This window comes from Mobula hypostoma, chromosome 7 (genome assembly GCF_963921235.1).
Source record: "Mobula hypostoma chromosome 7, sMobHyp1.1, whole genome shotgun sequence".
NCBI lineage: Eukaryota > Metazoa > Chordata > Chondrichthyes > Myliobatiformes > Myliobatidae > Mobula > Mobula hypostoma.
In genome coordinates, this window is record NC_086103.1 from 157164651 (window position 1) to 157183005 (window position 18355).

The 18355-nt window shown below is 37.2% G+C and overlaps 1 protein-coding gene across 2 annotated transcripts in view; it reads right to left on the minus strand.

The window, feature by feature from the left end:
- Positions 1 to 800: 800 nt before the first annotated feature.
- The window catches only part of foxo1a (forkhead box O1 a), an 80341-nt gene continuing 62786 nt past the window's right edge, over positions 801 to 18355 (minus strand). Inside the window, exons 2-3 of one of the 2 annotated variants that reach the window (XM_063054379.1) lie at positions 8806 to 9082; positions 801 to 5225 (exon numbers count right to left, since the gene is read on the minus strand). In XM_063054379.1, coding sequence (XP_062910449.1) covers positions 5137 to 5225; positions 8806 to 9082 — 366 coding nt within the window. In that variant the 3' untranslated portion in view covers positions 801 to 5136. Of the gene's footprint in view, positions 5226 to 7727; positions 9083 to 18355 lie in introns of both variants that reach the window. The other variant, XM_063054378.1, reaches the window with a different exon arrangement.

The window sequence follows — 18355 nt, forward strand, 5'->3', positions numbered from 1 at the left end:
AATCTGTAGAGATGTGGTAGTTCAAATTGCCAGTGCTTCCATAAATATTTTTGTCTGCTAAATTATTTCCTCCCACAACAGGGCTTAAAATAGAGTCTGTTTCAGGAATCTCAGGTCAGGAATGTGGCCTGACCAGCATGGTGGATTAAGAGTAACCAGGCCTTCAAAATTGGGGCTGGTAGTCTGATGTTGGTGCGCTCATCCTTCTGAGAATGAGGATTTTGTGGAGACGACATTGGAGATATTTTTCCCCCGGTGTCTCGTGACACTTACTATAGGTAGTGGCACATTTTCAGTATATACCCAAATTGAGTGGTTAACAGCTAGAAGTTGAGATCCAGTCTCACTGCAATATAAGGAATCTGTCACAATTACAGTCTTTCACTAGTTTGAAGATTGGATTTCTATTTTAGCCCCTTTTTATAGCCACAGGGAAGTCAGAAAAATTTCACCCCACCTCCACAATCCCATTTCAAGGGGAAACAGTACCATTGCATAAATGAAGAAAAGCAACCACACATTCCATATTTTGTAGCAGAATTTATATACATTTATTATGGCTCCATACAATAACAGCAAAGGATTGTTCTGGTGTCCTTAAATGTACACTATCAGGCACTTGTCTATGAAACAATATATTTAGATACAGTCTACATTATTCAAAGAATATAAAGCTGTGAAAACTTTCAAGTACTGCTACAGTTTGCAGAATGGACAAAGCATTATTTACATGCCAGTTTTGGATTATGGTTGGTCTATGGAACATCCATCAAAATGAGGGTCAGTTTTGTGCAAATTGGTTAACTTTTGTTTGTTGATTTTTTTTTAAAACCTACTCCTACTGAAACTTTTATAAACTGGATCCAATAGATAAGTCACATTTGCATCGAGTATAAGTTAATAAATGTAAGTACTTAGATTTCATTAATGATTCATAAAAGTATGTTTAATAAAACAGTTAAAGTTTAAGTGCAATTAATTTTCTATATTAAAAACAATTGGTCCAATGATTTTTTTTCTTCCCTCTTCCTAGGGATGTTCTGCTGAATCTGATTAGCTACTTACATTAGGCAGTCATTGCAATCATCAGTTGTACTGAAGTATACAAGTTTATCAAAAGAATAAGATTTCCATTGCTAACTTCTAAATAAACTTTATATGACACATTTGGTTACACTTAACTATATCTGGAACAATAAGTCTTTCTGTTACAGTTAAAATATCTCGTGCTCTAATATATTTTTAACAGTACAAATCTGCAAAAATGTTCAAAGTAAGACTTTGTATGCATAGGTAAATCTGCACATTTCACAGAGCAATTAATCATTTAGAATTAAGGTAGACCTATTTAAAGCTTTGAGTTTTTGTTGTAAAATGGCCAATAAAATACAGTTATGAATCTGTTTGAACATCTAGCTGAGAATGTGTAACACTTTGTGGTACTTTAAACTTAATATAATCTGAAGCAGAATGAAAACTTGTAAAAGAAATCTGATTGTTAAATAATTGTTCAAAAAAATAAAAAACTTACAGCTTTACACAAGTCCCTGCGCAAAAAAAATCCACAACAGCAATCTAACTCAGAAAACTCATATGCTTTTGAGTATTTACAAAAACAAACACCATCACTTAATAGCACCCCCTAGGATGTAAAAATCTAACATACTACATACAAAAACCTCACTTAATCCAGTTTAATATAAAACTCTGAAGGTGCAAGATGCCCCTTTTTGTGTGATTCTGTAAACTCAAAACGGGAGGAGAAAAAAGACAAAACCATTTATGACCCGCAGAACTTGCCTTTAAATAAAGGGGTAAAGTTTTCTTTTAAAAATCACATTAACAATGTCAATGTAAACGCGAATCTCTTCAATTTTTCATTCTTAAGCTACTTTTCAAACATGTCAGTTTATGGTCAAATAAAATGCTGCTATAACACTGAATGTCATCTGATCTGGCCATCAATAATGTGCTGTAACAAAGTTAAAGAGTTAAGCAGACTTTATGACTTTTGTTTGTTGACATTGCCAAAACCCTATGCAAACAACCACAGACTTTAATATTAAAATATTAAAGTGTATGACTGTATTGTTAAACATCTCTAGTAATTGTGCCAATAAAGATAACAATTAATACATTTCTACAAATACAGTGATGAAAGAAAGCTACTGGGGTGAGGGACAGGAAGGGGGAAATGTTGGAGAACACATGCAGCCACAACTATGGCAAGTCTCCAACATGTGGCCAGTCTTCACTGTAAGCCAGAAGCTTTGCTAAGACTGAGAACTCAGGCATGTGGATCACGCTGTTCCACTTGTGCATATAATGGAGGTCTGCGCAGTGATAGACAAAAGCACCTATGTAGGCAGTCATGGTGCCAATTGTCCATTTAACAATTCCCAAAAGTAGATAATAAAATCAATGACAATATTATCTTGTTTTATATTGGAATAAGATGTGGCGCGTTGGTTTACAGTGTCAGCTGGAAAAATTCAAAAACAGAACAGGGTTCGATTCCCACAGCAGTCTGTAAGGAGTTTGCACATTCACCCTGTGACCATGTGGGTGTTTCCCACCCCCAACCCAGGTGCTCCACTTTCCTCCCACACTCTAAAGACAGGCAGTTAAGGTTGAGTGGAGAGCATGTTATAATGGCGCGAGACATGTGGCAACACTTGCAGGCGGCTCAGCACAATCGTCACTAATTTGATTTGATGCAAACAATGCATTTCACTGTATGGTTCAAATGTACTTGCAACCAATAAAGCTAATCTTTATCTTTACGTGCGATAAAATCTCTATATTGCATAGGGCCTCTTACAGTAGTCTAATCTAATACCTTAAAAACTATATTCAATGGTAGACTTTGTCCTGATTACACTGAGATTTTAATCCAAATCATTTACTTGTATCCACAGAGACAGCTCAACCCAGAATCACCTGGCTCAGACAGTGGCTAGAGGGGAACTTGACAGGACATGGATAAAATGGAAATCTGGATGGAGGAATGGCAAATGGAATTTAATCTGGTTATGCGTGAGGTAATGCATTTTGGGGAGGTCAAATGTAAGAGGAAAATATACAGTAAATGGCATTCCATAGCTCCCTGAAAGCAACAACACAAGTTGAAAGGGTGATAAAGAAAGCATACAGCATGCATACCTTCATTGATGTTGAGTACAAGTGTTGGGAAGTCACAATGTGCTGGATAAAATACTTTGAATGTGGGTGTAGTTCTGATCGCCACACAATAGGAAGGAAGTGGAGGATTTGAAAGGGATGTGGAAGAGATTCACCAAGATACTGAATGGATTGGAGTGTGTTAGCAGCAAGGAAAGTTTGGACGCATTTAGGTAGTCTTCTCTGGAGTGCCAGAGGCTGAGGGGGTGACCTGGTAGAAGTATACAAAATTGTGAGAGTCACAGAGCTAGGATAGATAGCTAGAGTTCTGCGCACCCCCCCACCCCCCCACCTCGGGTGCAAAGGCCAGATACTGGAGGGAAGAGATTAAAGTACGAGGGTGAAGTTTAAAATATTTTGGTGCGTGGAATGCACTGCCAAGAGACAAGTCATTACAACTGTTTCAGCATCATCATTCTGCTCAATACCATTAAGGAGGTATGACTTTGAAAGACAGAATAGAAGGCTCTGATATAGCACAATTAAATGGGGATAAATTACTAGGCATGGCCGAAAACATTGTTGCTTCAGCTTTTAAGAACAACTACTTTAATGACAATTCACATTTCTCAATAGCTAGGCAGACTGGATATTGTAAAAGAAATGTTTATATCCAAAATTAAAGAGCTATATGGAGATCTACTGTCAATATCAAAAAACAATATTGTTCTGTTTTAGAAATATAAGCCATTTCCTTTTCATTGAGATGGTTAAGTGCAATCTTAAGTGCAGACAGTTTAAGTAGAAAATTCCTCCATTGGCTGTTACCCAGACAGCAGACACAACAGTCGTGGTCATCACTCATTGGGTCCTTCTACCAATGACAAGCTGCCAGTTATCATAAAATTCTTCTACATAACATAGAAGTCAGTCTTGTGATACAAAATAAAACCCTTTCAGAATTAAAAACCAAGTCAAAAATAGTCCAAGGAAACAAAAAGGTTTAGATTACTCTGAATTAATCTTGCAACTTAAAAGGTGACTACATGTCAATGGTGATTGGATTGTATGCATGTAGTATGGGAAGGATAGCACATTCCACCTTCCCATGTAGACAGCACACCCAAGCAAAGGCTGTCAGAACCATGGAAATTCTACAGAGAATGTAAAAACTCACTGCAAATATCACACTGCATTTCAAGAGCATAACAATATTGATACTGTAAACAATATTTTACAAGATATTTTACTGATCTCCTTAAATATGTAATTGTTGGGAAAGAGGGATTAATTTTTAATTGACATGTGATATTGAAAAATATTGGGTTCAGATTAGGGACCCCTATTTTTACCATTCAATCATATCAAGATGACCATGTTAAATGGGCCAACTCCATTTCCTGAGTTCAGATAAAGTACAGTGCCCCCTTCCGCATTCTTTAAAATAAGATTTAAAATCTAGGTTGACATAATCTTTTAAGAATTGATTTAAAAGATCTAAATTTTAAAAACAATCAGCATTAAAAACATTGAACGTGCAAGCAATCTGTTTTATGGCTCAAATTATTTAAAATACTAGTGCAATTAAATGTCACAATTCCACAGACTTGAAAACCAATCTCATGCTTAGCTGCAGACAAGCCTGAGAGGTGAGTGATGATGATGCTTTAAAACAAATGGCAAATGTGTTACTTGCATGAAGTTTTTCCACAACAGACCACTAGAATTTGTTAGAGATCTGGGATTTTGGAACCAGAGTTTGTTACAGCCACAGTTAACAACCAGATCAGGCCCATATAATGCTCATAATTAGAAAAAGAATTGTTAATTAAGCACACCTCACATCTATGTTTTGGAAATGACATTCTGTAGTGAGTTTGGCACTTTAACCAAACAGCTCCAAATTCCAAAGGCCTTATCTACAGCAGCACATAACCTGCAAACATTGGGCAAACATCCTGTGCAGGAAAATGTTCTGTGTTGCCAAGTATGATGAAAGGGAAAAGGGAACATGTTTCAAGAGAATTCAAATAGGGTGAAGGACATCTTTGGATTGCTTTTCCCAACTCCTGATGTCAATCCAGTCATGGTATCTTCAGATAAACCTGGTTTAATGAGAAAAAGGCAGCGTCAAACACAAAACAAAACAAAACAAAACAAACATGAGCTACTCAACTATTGCAAGTTAACCCGGGTGAGGCCAACACTTGTAACAATTCAGCAAAAGGGTATTAGCCTTTTGATTTTAAAATTTTGAACCACAATTCAAATTATGTTTTCCAAAATCAGAGAATCTGGCATGTCCTTGAATGTTTAAATAATACGCAATTCGAACTTCATGAATATGAATCATATCCCTGTCACAGTAATGTGGAAATGACGGAAAAAAAATCTCAATTAATCTCAAGAACACAAAACTAAATATTCCTCATTTGGTTACAACTTAGTAAAAGCTCCTTACATGGACCTGACTTCGGCCTCAGTTTCTTAATTAATAACTATTAAACCTTAACTATTCTGGCAATGTTACACTTAGATACAAGTTATGCAGACATATATATGTGCATATTTGACTGGAACTGTTGGTGGCAAACTGAATTTTAACAGGTATAAATTAATGTTTAGTATAGTAGGGTATAAATATTAGTTAAGACATACATTTAGATAAATATAGAATGTCACAATAAACTAACATGGCACAAAATTCATTTTTATTGAAAATTTACTCTATTCTACCTAAACAAGCTTGCAGCTTATTATCAAATTCACAGTGCTAGCGCATATTACAGTAAAAATCAAATGGTATGGTTATGCAATTTAAATAAAGATCAGCCTTCATTAGTTACAAACTTCAATCTCTGCATTCTGCAGTTGTACAATCCAAATAAATGTGGTATTACTGTCTGAGTTAGACAAATTTTACAGATAAGAAATAAAAACATATTTTGCATTTATACTGGTGCATTACATATCAGATATCCAAAAATGCTCTCAGTCCAAACAAATTACTTTTGAGATGGTTTATTTTTGTAGCCAATATGCTGACGAATTTGAATATTAAAAAGGGCCAAGACAAATAACTGGGTTTGTCTCAAGACAAGTGATCTGGGAGGTGCCAAACGTCAGAGAGATTCACGAACACCTTAGTCTTCTAACAATATCATAAGGTTATTCACATCAGGATAAAACCTCCAATTTAATATTTAACCCATGAGACACTAAGAATAAGTATGCATATTCCCAGTAATCATAAATACCAACTCAAATTTGTTTACTAGAGCTTGACCTCTCAGGCTTCTGAACCAATTTATCACCAGCACAGAAAATGGGACAGCTTGCTTGCAGAAATGGAAAGCTAATTTCCGTCTCCATAATAGAAGCTCTTGTATGATATTCAATTATTTTTCATAGAAGTGTGGAAAGCCCTACTCTTACTTGACAGGTACATTTTCAAACAAAGATGTGAAGCATTATTGGAGCACCCTCTCAAAAACACTAAAAAACAAATTCTTATCTAGTGGTATGTAGTGATACTAGTACCTTACTTGGTTTGTAACAAAGAATTACCAATTCAGAAAGCTGGGTAAGTGCACTTCAAAAATAGTTGGAGGATGGAAGGTGAAGAAAGAGTCAAGTTAAACTATCTATCCAGGGAGGTAGCCAGTTAAAAAGGGGATGTATGCCATTGTCTCATTCTGATGGATTAGTTCTTCCGAGCTGGTTGTAAGCAATGGAGATCTTCTATAAATATGCAAACTAACATCTGATGAAATCCTCAATCACCGATTACTAATTTCTACTATAGTAGGAGTGCTGATAACCTCATGACAATGCCAAATTTAATCTAAAAAAAATCAGTTTGAGATGATTTTGCATTGCAACACAAAGATACTCTCGCTTCTCCAGGCTTCATAAATCTGGAGTTCCCATTATGTTAGTCCCAAGCGGAAGGCATAACAACTCCCCAGTTTTCAAAGAATGGCAAACACCCCAGTCACTCCGCTGGGACACGAAGGCAACAAACAGCAGATGTATCTCACCAAAACCTGTTGGAATATTGAAAGGCCAGGATAGAGTGAACATGGAGAGGATGTTTTCTATGGCAGGGGCAGTCTAAAACCAGAGGGCACAGCCTCAGAAAAGAGGGACATCCATTTAGAATGCTGGTGAGGGATTTTATTTTTAGCCAGAGGGTTGCGAGTCTGAAATTCATTGCAACAGACAGCTGTGGAGGCAAAGTAATTGAATACATTTAAATCAGAGGTTCTAGGTCCTTATTTAGTAAAGGCCTCAAAGGTTATGGAGAGAATACAGGGAATGGGGGTGTGTGAGACAATAGATCAGTCATGATGGAATGACAGCGCAGACTCGATGGGCTGAATGGCCTCATTCTGCTCCTGTGTCTTATTGTTTTAATTAAATTTCTTTCCCTTGAAATTACATTCCCTCATTTTCATAGGAGAGCATATCCTTCTTCAACTCCATAATATTAGTTCAAAGGATAGCATTACTATACCACTTAATTTACTTCAAGTTATTTTCACTGAGGTAGTGTTAATAGACACAGAGCAAGAGCATGCAATTTTAGTACAAAATCTAATACTTACCTCATAATAAAAATTTAGCCAGATACCCAGCTGTGTGTGGGTGCTTTTGAACTGTTTGAATAGCAGTCTAAATTAAAGTCTAAAGTATCACCATCCATAAGGTCATTACGAATAATGGACTCAACATCACAATCCAGGCTTTCAATGAACATATCATCCAAATCACTAGGGAGCTTCTCTTGATTCACAGCAGCAATATTCATTCTTCCATAGCCTCCGTTGCTATTAATATGGTATGGATCCATTGCATTAAGTTGCAAAGACATAGGCACGTGTATCTGGTTTTTTGGGGCTGAAAGATGTCGGATATTTGAAGGGTGAGTCATGATGCTCACGGTACGAGGTATGACACAGCCATTCATTGCAACTGAATGCTGGCTATGCACTGGATGTTGCTGGATGTTGGGGTTCATCAACTTGGTGTGAACTCCCTGGTTAGCATATGAGGACATTGTGGTGGGGATCATCATATTCTGACTGCTCATTCGACTGTTAGCTTGTGATACCACAGTATCCACTTGTGGTAACATATCGCTGTGCGGAGGCGAGTCAGAAGTTAGTAACTCTTTAAGCAGCCCCTTTGGGCAGTTATATTGGGTGATCGGCCCAAAGTTCTGCTTTTTCTCTTGAAAGGTCTGCATAGGCATTTGCTGCAGAGAATTCATACTGCTCTGAGCATACAGGCATTTTCTGTAATCTGGGGTCTGTGAACCAATGGCTGTGTTCTGGGGTGCAAATGAGTAGCCAGTGCTTTGCTGCATTAGTGACACTGACGAAGGCTGGGTGGATGCTACCAGAGATGAGTTTGGGGACAAAAGATTCAAATTGTCCAAGAGATCTTCCATCACATTTTCAGTCATAGAATTGTTCATAGAACTAGTCATCTCACTTAGACTTGGTAGTGTTGATGCCATTTTACTGGAGCTACCCGGATAGACTAAGGGTGACATTTGATGAACCTCACCATCGCCAATATCTTCCTGTTCTGTCATAATAGGAGAGAGCCTTCCACTTAATGTGCTAGCATTTGAACCAGTTCTCGTTCTGAAAGTGGTCCAGGCGTCAAAATCATCATTACCGTGCGAGTTCGGACTTCCAGGCCACTTTGAGAACTGTGTTCCGGGACTATCAGCACTGCCATCTTGACCTGCCTGAAGAGCTGCCTTTTTCTTAGCCGCCCTTCCTCTGCTTTTTGCGAACTTGCTGTTGTTATCCATGGATGCTGCTCTTCTCCTTGGAGATTTTCCACTCTTTCCCCCTTCCGGATTTAGCATCCACCAAGAACTCTTGCCAGTTCCCTCATTCTGAACTCGTACAAACTTGCTGTGCAGTGACAAGTTATGACGGATTGAGTTCTGCAAAAAGAAAATACATATTGCCAAGTCAGAACCTCTGCTTCAGTGCACTGCTTTAGTACATTGCCACATAAACACTCAACATTCTAAGCATTTCATTCCCAAGCAAGTTAAAGTTGTAGGGCATCGGGGGAAGAGTAGATGGAACCGATATAGTTGCAACTGAGACATAAAACTACAAGATATTGTACTAACAAGAAACATAGAACTACAAGATATTGTCAAGTATTAACAAGATATTGTACTAACAAGAAACATAAAACTACAAGATATTGTCAAGTATTAACAAGATATTGTACTAACAAGAAACATAAAACTACAAGATATTGTCAAGTACATTGTTTATTCAGTTTTTACAGATAGCCAAGCAGGAATATTTAGAAACAAAATCTAGAGTCTAGTCTCCAAATACACTAAGGACTGCAGGCATGCACAATTATCTCATTTGATCACAACACAAGTTTATGATTTCAAGACAATAAAGATTTAGGACAAGACTTGCATGGCAGGAGGTATTTTGGAAACAAAACTATTGTATTAAGTTTTTAATTTTAAAGAAACACTGCCTGTTATACTCAAATAGACTACTAACAATTTCAACTACAACAAATCTTCTTCCAGTTCAGAGTAACCCAACATTCTTCAGCAAATCTATGTTAAAAGTTACTAATAAACTGTTAAAACTATTGGAAAAATAAAAGATGTTCTAGCTCAATCTTTACAATTGGTAACATCAGATGTTCCATCTGCTGAGCATCCCTTGCTCACTAGAAATGCAAGTTTCTAGCAACATACTACCAGTCTCTGGAATGGAGATCAACACAATCATCTGGCAAGGAAATGTCAGAAGAGGGGGAGTAGAAAGATGAGTGCTGGGGTGAGGTTGTATATGGAGAAAGATAGAAGGGCTGGTGACAAGCAAGCATCAGTCATAATCAAAGCTAATTAAATCAAAAATGTTCATAGCCATATGCTTATTTATACTTTTCAGCCTTTAAACAGTATATGCATACACTACAAGATGTGCCATATGGACTACTGGTATAATGTACAATATCCTTAAAATTAAGATATAATCCAGCAAAAAAAAACTTTGTATAGTAAAATAATGCAGTTTGAGCTTTGGGTTCTATTTTATTAACCCAAGCTAGAGAAAAATTCTATGACCAATAAGGGGCTTAAAAATGAGCATCAGGGTCTAGAACCAAGAAGAGAAAAGAAATTGCATTTTGTGCTTAAAAATTTTAAATTTGCTCAAATGTACCGAGTGTTGACCACAACAGTGGGACAGCAAGCTGATTTTGAAAAAAAAAACCTGAAACTCAAATTGCTGGTCAGTGCAGAAACTCAATAATATCCATTAAATTTGCTTGAAATAGAACTGATCACAGATCCAGTCATTTCTGGCATACCTACAAAAAAGAAAATCTTTTGGCAATACCTCAGTTAGTTATGCTGCCAGATACAGAATTTAAGTTTCTGCTAAATGCTTTTTGTCACAACTGATGTACATTACCATTTCGTGGAACATTTATTGCATCATCTTCCCCTTCTTACTGATAAGTTATACCCAACTACTGAAAACTCAGGTCAGGACATTTTTCAAAAAGGCTGTTATTTTGAATAGAACATTTCACCCAGCTCTGATCACATTTTTAGTTCCAGTGTTCATGTAAACATTTAGCGGCAGAAACAAGGACATTAAATTAATCACTTGCAGAATTAAATTGGTGGAGGTCAAAACATCATTGCCTTATCTACATGCAGTTGAATGTTGATAGTGTATATGGGCCTCCTTTCACTTTTTAAATGAAAACAATTAGACACCTACAGAGATCCTGTAACAGTTAGATCAATGGGCGAGTTTTCAGGTCATGTTTCCAACTAACAGCACTGCCTCCCGGTGCTGCCAAACAATAAAGTCTTTTTTTCCCTAACAGGAAAAGGGCTGCAGGGTTGCTACACAAATTCCTGTTTCTCGTGCAAAGCTCAAGCCATAAATGAAGCACTAATTTAGCAGCCAGGGAGGAAAGAATGATTACCTCTTAATCTTTCGAAAGTATGTCCTGCTGTTAATGATGTTGTGTCTGCTGGCAACTCCAGACACAAATACAAACTGAAAAGGGATATTGGCAAGAGGGTTAAACGCAATGACAAATCATTGCACTCTTCCTCATCTGTCTAGGCACTGAACAACTTCTGGGGCGCCACAGTAGTGTAGCAGTTAGTGTGATGCTATTACAGCTCGGAGAGTTCGGAGTTCAGGGTTCAATTCCAATGTCATCAGTACATCGTTCCCATGGAATGTGTGGGCTTTCTCCACAGTGCAAAGACGTACTGGCTAGTAGGTTAATTGATCATTGTAAATTGTCCCGTGATTAGTGTCGGGGTAAATCTGGGGTTGCTGGGAGGTGCCGCTCGAAGGGCCTATTGCAGCCATATCTCTAAATAATAAACTAAATAACTTTTTCCATGCTGTATTATGTCACACATACACAACTCATTCTGAACTTCCACACAGGGTAGTTCGGACTTACAATAAGATTTCCAGGTTTATACATATTTCAGGATGAAGGTGCTACTCTTTAATAACTCGACCAGCTGCATCAATTAATTACATGGGAAATACCAAAATGTCCTTGGCGGACACCAAGGATTCAAAGCCACGTTAGAGAACAACAGACCCATAAAGGACCATATCTCACAGGGAAATGCTGGATGTTCTGCACAAAATATTTTTCTCCATATTAGCTCTGTAATTTAGGATTCTTCTTCAAATATAGAACTCTCATACTTACTGGTCTTTCTTTGACAATGGTTTTCTGAAATCAGACTCCTTATGAAGTCTTAAGTCTGAGTGAGAAGGTACAGCAATTTCACCATTCTTGCATCCAAAAGATACATGGAATTAATGGATGGTTAAATCCAGAGGTAAAGATTATCCTCCCCTTCCCCCCATCAGTTATTTAATGAACAAGGATTGTTATAGCTTCAATCTGATGCGAAGGCATCGATTCACACAAAGGATTAGGTTAGTTTAGGAGCACAAGGTAACTAGAGTTGATTTACAAAATGATCAAGTTCAGCAACAACCATGGACTACTCACTGGTATAAAGTTCTGAGCCAAAATGATTCCAAACCAGTGTTCTTTAATAATTAACATGCTAGAATGTACAAAGGATAAGCATTTTCATAATAATTAGTAGTATATTAGACAAAAGTAGCAATCCTTATAATTATGCTACTGAAGATGCTTTGCTTGGTAGGGTTGATTCTGGGCAGCAGGGGATCCCTGACCATCATCAAGCTACTGCTCATAAAATTCAAGTAACACAAAAGAAAATTATTGCCACTTGGAATGTAAGAACCCTATATCAAGCAGGAAGATTGGACAATGTGATAAATTAAATGGAAAGATTAAAGATTAACATCATGGGAATTAGCAAAGTTCGTTGGGCAGGTGCTGGAACATGTCAGAATAGAAATGAAACACTAATATATTCTTGCGGAACATCCCATACTAATGGAGTAGGAATTCTTATGGATGAAAACATGCAAAAAGTGATTCAGGACATTGGGCAATATCAGAAAGCGTGCTCCTTGTTAGATTCCGAGGACAGCCATTTGATGTAGCAATTATACAGGTATATGCATGAACAACAGATGGAACAAATGAGGATATAGATAAATTCTATGAAGAGCATGAACAAGCAAAGAATAGATGCAAATCTCAAGATATTGTTATTGTCATGGGAGATCAAAATGCTAAAGTAGGACAAGGTGCTGATGGAAATACCCCAGGAAAATTTGGACTAGGGGAAAGAAATGAAAGAGGCGAGAAATGGGTAGAATGGTGCAAGATGAATAATCAGGTCAGTATGAATACCTACTTTAAAAACCATTCAAGACACTTAAGGACCTGGAAAAGTCCAGGAGATAGCACCAGAAATCAAATTGACTTTATTACTATAAACCAAAGATCTAGAAACTCAGTGACTCAATGCAAAACATAGCCAGGTGCGGACTGTAATAGTGACCATAACCCAGTAGTATGTCATGTAAAAGTAAAACTTAAAAAACTAAAGAAGCAAAAACCAGAACAATCCCTTGACTACTCGCAATTAATTAAAGAAGAAAACTTAAGACAAAAATTTACAATTGAAGTAAGGAATAGATTTCAAAGTCTAGAAATAGAATCTGTTGAAGATGATAGCAATCATGAAGTTTAACTCTTTAAAGGATGCCTTGGTAGAATCAGCAAAGTCAGTGATTCCTAAAAGAGAAAAAAGCACAAAGAGTAAATGGATGACAGATAAAATCAAAAATCTAGTAGAAGAAAGAAGACGGAAGAAAGCAAATCCTATAGAATACAAGTCCTTAGATAAAAAAGTTAAAAGCTTGTATCAAAAAGCCAAAGAAGAATGGTTAAACCAGGAATGTGAGCAATTAGAAAGAATCCCTATTACTGATCCAGAAAGGTTTCATCAACAAATCAAGAATATCACTGGTAAAATAAACTCCTCTGTTCTTCAGATGGATGTTTGAAAGCAAAGGACGGTACCATTATCATGAAAAAAGATGAGATTATGAACAGATGGACTGAGTATATTCCAGGAATTCTTTGAAGACAAAGAAGAACATTGAAGGTCCAAGTATTTTAAAATCTGAAGCAATAGATAAGATGAAGAAAGGAAAGGCAGCAGGTCCTGATGAATTAGTAATAGAACAAATTATCGCCCTTGAAGATTATGGAATTGAAAAACTTAATGATTTAATCAATGACATTTATGAGAATGGAATAATACCAGAAGAGATGAAAAAAAAAAATCAGTATTTATCACTCTTCCTAAGAAAGCTGGAGCAATAGAATGTGAATTGCATAGGACCATAAGTTTAATGAGTCATATCACCAAGATCCTTCTAAGAATTTTGATGACAAGAGCTAAAAGTAAGATACAAGCTGAAATAGGTAAAGAACAATGTGATTTTGTGAAAGACAAGAAGGTACAAGAAACGCGATATTGATGTTAAGGATACTATCAGAACAAGCTATTCAAGTGCAAAAAGATTTGTTTGTTTGTTTTATTGACTACACAAAAGCATTTGATAAAGTGAAGCACAATAAGTTATTCGAAATATTACAGGAAACTCTAGATCTAGATTCGAAAGACCTCCGCCTAATTAGAAATCTGTACTGGGAACAAACTGCCGCTGTAAGAATAGATGGAGAAGTGAGTCAGTTTACGAAAATCAAGAGAAGGGTGTGTTTTCTCCCCTGATCTGTTTAATGTGTACAGTGAAACAATATTACAAAAAATAAGAGACATCTTGGGAATCAAAGTTGGCAGTGAAAACATCAATAATTTCAGATATGCAGATGACACTGTGTTAATTGCAAGTACGGAGGAAGAATTACAAAACTTAATTGATATAGTTGTTGAAGAGGTGCAAAAATGGGTCTATCAATTGCAAAAAGACAGAATGTATGGTGATATCCAAAAAGGAGAATCCTATCTGCAGGCTGAGAATAAACGGGGAAGACATAAAACAAGTACAGAACTTTTGCTACTTAGGAAGCTGGGTGACATCAGATGGCAGGTGCGATATGGGCATCAAAAGAATAGGGATGGCAAAAGACACCTTTACGAGAATGAGGAGTATACCGACCAACACTAAACTAGGCATGACAACCCATCTCAGAGCACTGAAACGTTACATTTATCCAGTTATGTTATATGGCTCCAAATATTGGACAATATCTAGTAACCTGAGGAAACAAATTGAAGCAGCAGAGATGTGTTTTTTGAGGAGGACACAAAGAATATCATGGACGAAACGAATATCTAACGAAGATGTCATGAACAGAGCAAACACAAAAAGAGAAATAATGTATGAGATCCTGAAAAGGCAATGTAACTTCATCGGACATGTGATTAGGAAAGAGGAGTTAGAATGCACAGTAATTATGGGAAAGATTGAAGGGAAGAAAGCAAGAGGAAGGCAAAGACAAATGATGATGGAGACAGCAGCCAGAGAACTGGAAATGAATACCAATGAATTGATCCACTTGACCCGAAACAGGAGTGTGTGGGCCATGGCAGTCAAAGCTCAAACTGGGCATGGCACCTGATGATGATGATGATGGTGACTGGAATAGCAACTGGTAACCTCGTCTCAGGGCTATATTTTTAGTGCATTCCATTGAAGTTTGTTGTTCAGACAATCCGCACTATGTAGTCAAAATTAAATCTCTGCTGAATGTTGTAAAGGCACAGTTAAAAAATCCTTCAGTGTGTCAGGATCTTTTCAGGAAAAAAAAAAGAAATCTTGATACCAAATAGAATGACAAGTACATGATCAGCTAGCATCAACTCTGATATCCTTACACAAATGCTGTGTGTCAGCTCACATGCATTTAACAGAGTACCAAGGTCAGAAATGCGTGCGCAGGTTAAGCAGTCAATGCACTGTTGACAAGTTTATTACTTCAATGGTGTCAGGGACCACCCAGGCCTCAGCTTTCCTGGTAAGTGACCAAAATTGCACACTGTTAAATCACAAGAATAATGAGCCAGCTACTACGAAGGAGCAGACACCAGTCTCAACTCCCAAAATCAGACCCACCCATCTTAATGAATGAATATAGTGTATATCACAGGGAAACTAAGCCGGTCAGAGCATTCTAAATTTCATCAACAGAATTCCACTGTATTCCTTTAAAGCAAAAGGAAAAGCTGAAATCATTCCCAGCAATCAATCCAGTGGTTATTATCCATCACCCCTAATATTAGCTTATTGCAGGCAATGGAAGCAATTGACAAAGTTAAACTCCAAGGCAAACTAGCAATCTATCTCTAACGTAGGAAAATGGTAGAAGTCAATTGAAAGGCTTGCAAAATGGTTTTATTTTGGAAAAGCGGAGTAAAAGCTGTTTTGCTTACAACTTCAGAGTAAGGCAACTAAGAGGCTTTACTAAGTATTTTTGCAACTAAACAGGGTACAAAATACCACAAGCGAAAATTATCACTAAGCTTGCACTCTCAAACCTTCAGAACAGATCAAAAAATCACAAAGGCTGTTGTTATGGCAACTACACTGCTCCCCTTTGGTTTCCTATATATACCTCACACGTTTCATTATCAAATAATTCTATCTGCCATTTATATTGACCTTTTCATATCAATAGTGGAATATTAGATGGACTCTTCGGTTTGTCATTTATTAATTTTACTATTTTATTTTTACTTTTTGTATTTGATTGGTAATATTTTAGCAGCTGAACAACAACTTTATTAGACTCCATCAGCAATAATCCTTATAGTAATCCAGCTCAGCAAAACTGCAGCCTTACACTGTTCTTAATAAATGTTAGCCATCAATCGTTATAATTAGCAGTTTTCTTTGTAATTTGCACAATATGCTGACTTTTAGACCTGGCACATCAATCTAGTAAATTGGAATGGAGACACTAAGGCAACAACCATCATTATCAAGATACAGTTCAATCAACTGGTGTTTAATGTTAAAATTCAGACTGACTGATATGGAAACAAATTTAGATAAAAGTTCTAGCATTTGCACTCTGCTTAGAAAACTTAAATTCTGTACACAAAAAGTCTAAATGCCTAATTGAACGGAATGAACTCTTATTGCAACAACCGTTACTCTAGTGGGACATTGCTATCACCCAAGTGGACACAGTTCAACACGCACTGATCTGGGCAGTAGCAATTCTCCACAGCCAAGAAAATATGATTAAAAGAGTATAGTAAGTTTTCAAAATCCAAGACTCAACTGATCAACCTGTACGATACAAAGTGCTGAAAGCATCAAAAGAGCTGATCAGCTAAGAAGTGGGAGGTTTGTTTTAATGTGCAAACTTTTCCACAAGATAACAAAATGACGACGTACATTTCTGGGTAGGACCCAATGTCACATTAAGCCAAAAATAGATTTAACAAAAAAAAAATGCTGTTTTACGGTCCTTGCCATTAGTGTATGCAGCAAAAGAGCATCACATATTGCTAGAGGGTAGGACGGTGCTATCATTAACGACTAAAAGGGAAAAAACTCCTCACCTGGCTTCACCCATCACTGCCAGCTTATACTCCTTCCTTTCCCCCCACCTTCTTATTCTGGCTTCTTCCCCCTTCCTTTCTAGTCCTGCTGAGGGGTTTCAGCCCAAAACGTCAACTGTTCATTCATTTCCATAGACACTGCCTCGCACCACTCACCCTTTACATCAGCAGCACCGCATTCTGTGTGTGTGTGTGTGTGTGTGTGTGTGTGTGTGTGTGTGTGTGTGTGTGTGTGTGTGTGTGTTGCTCTGGACTTCCAACAATTCCTGTTTGTGGAGGGATGCTAAAGAATTGCACTCACAACCAGGTGTACCTAATAAAGTGGCCACAGAGTGCATGTTATGAAGTTTGCTTGTGGCAGCAGGAAATGAAAAATTTCTGCAAGTTACAATAAAAATCAAAAAGTAAGCTCATGTGTGAACATAATACTCGAATGCATAGAAACATAGAAAACCTACAGCACAATACAGGCCCTTCGGCCCATAATGCTGTGCCAAATATAGAAATGACCTTGGGTTACCCAATGCAGCACCTCAAATGATTGAAAGGTTGGTCTGTTTTCCCCATACTTACATAGACTACATCACTGAAATCATGTGAAATTAGAAAACTATAACAGCAGAAAAAATTATGGCTCATTATGCTTGTGCTTCAAAACTATCAAATGTGAAAACTGCATTCTTTCTTAGTGGTAGTTCTCAAAATTCATTGAGTTATTGCATTGAAGCTTTTATTCACAGAATATGGATACACCTGCAATAAGAAATTTGAAATAAACAATAAATACTGGACAGACAAACACACACAAACAAATCTGGCCGCATCTGTGGAGAGAAATAAAGAATCAAAATGTTTCAATGACTGATGAAGGGTCTCTGCCCAAAATATCAGCTCTTTATTCCCCTCCACAGATGCTGTCTGACCTGATGAGATGGCCTACAGACAGGAGATAGAAGAGCTTGAAATCCGGTGCCAAGCAACAAACCCCTTGCTTAATGTCAAGACAAAGGAGATGGCTATCAACTTCTGGAGAACTCACTCCACTCACCCTTTACACCAGCAGCACAGCAGTGGAAACTGCAAGCAGTTTCAAACTCCTGCAAACGCACATATAACAACCACCTCTCATGGTCCCAACAATACAACAGACATATAATCAATGTATACAAGCTATCCTATGTACTTATGTCTATT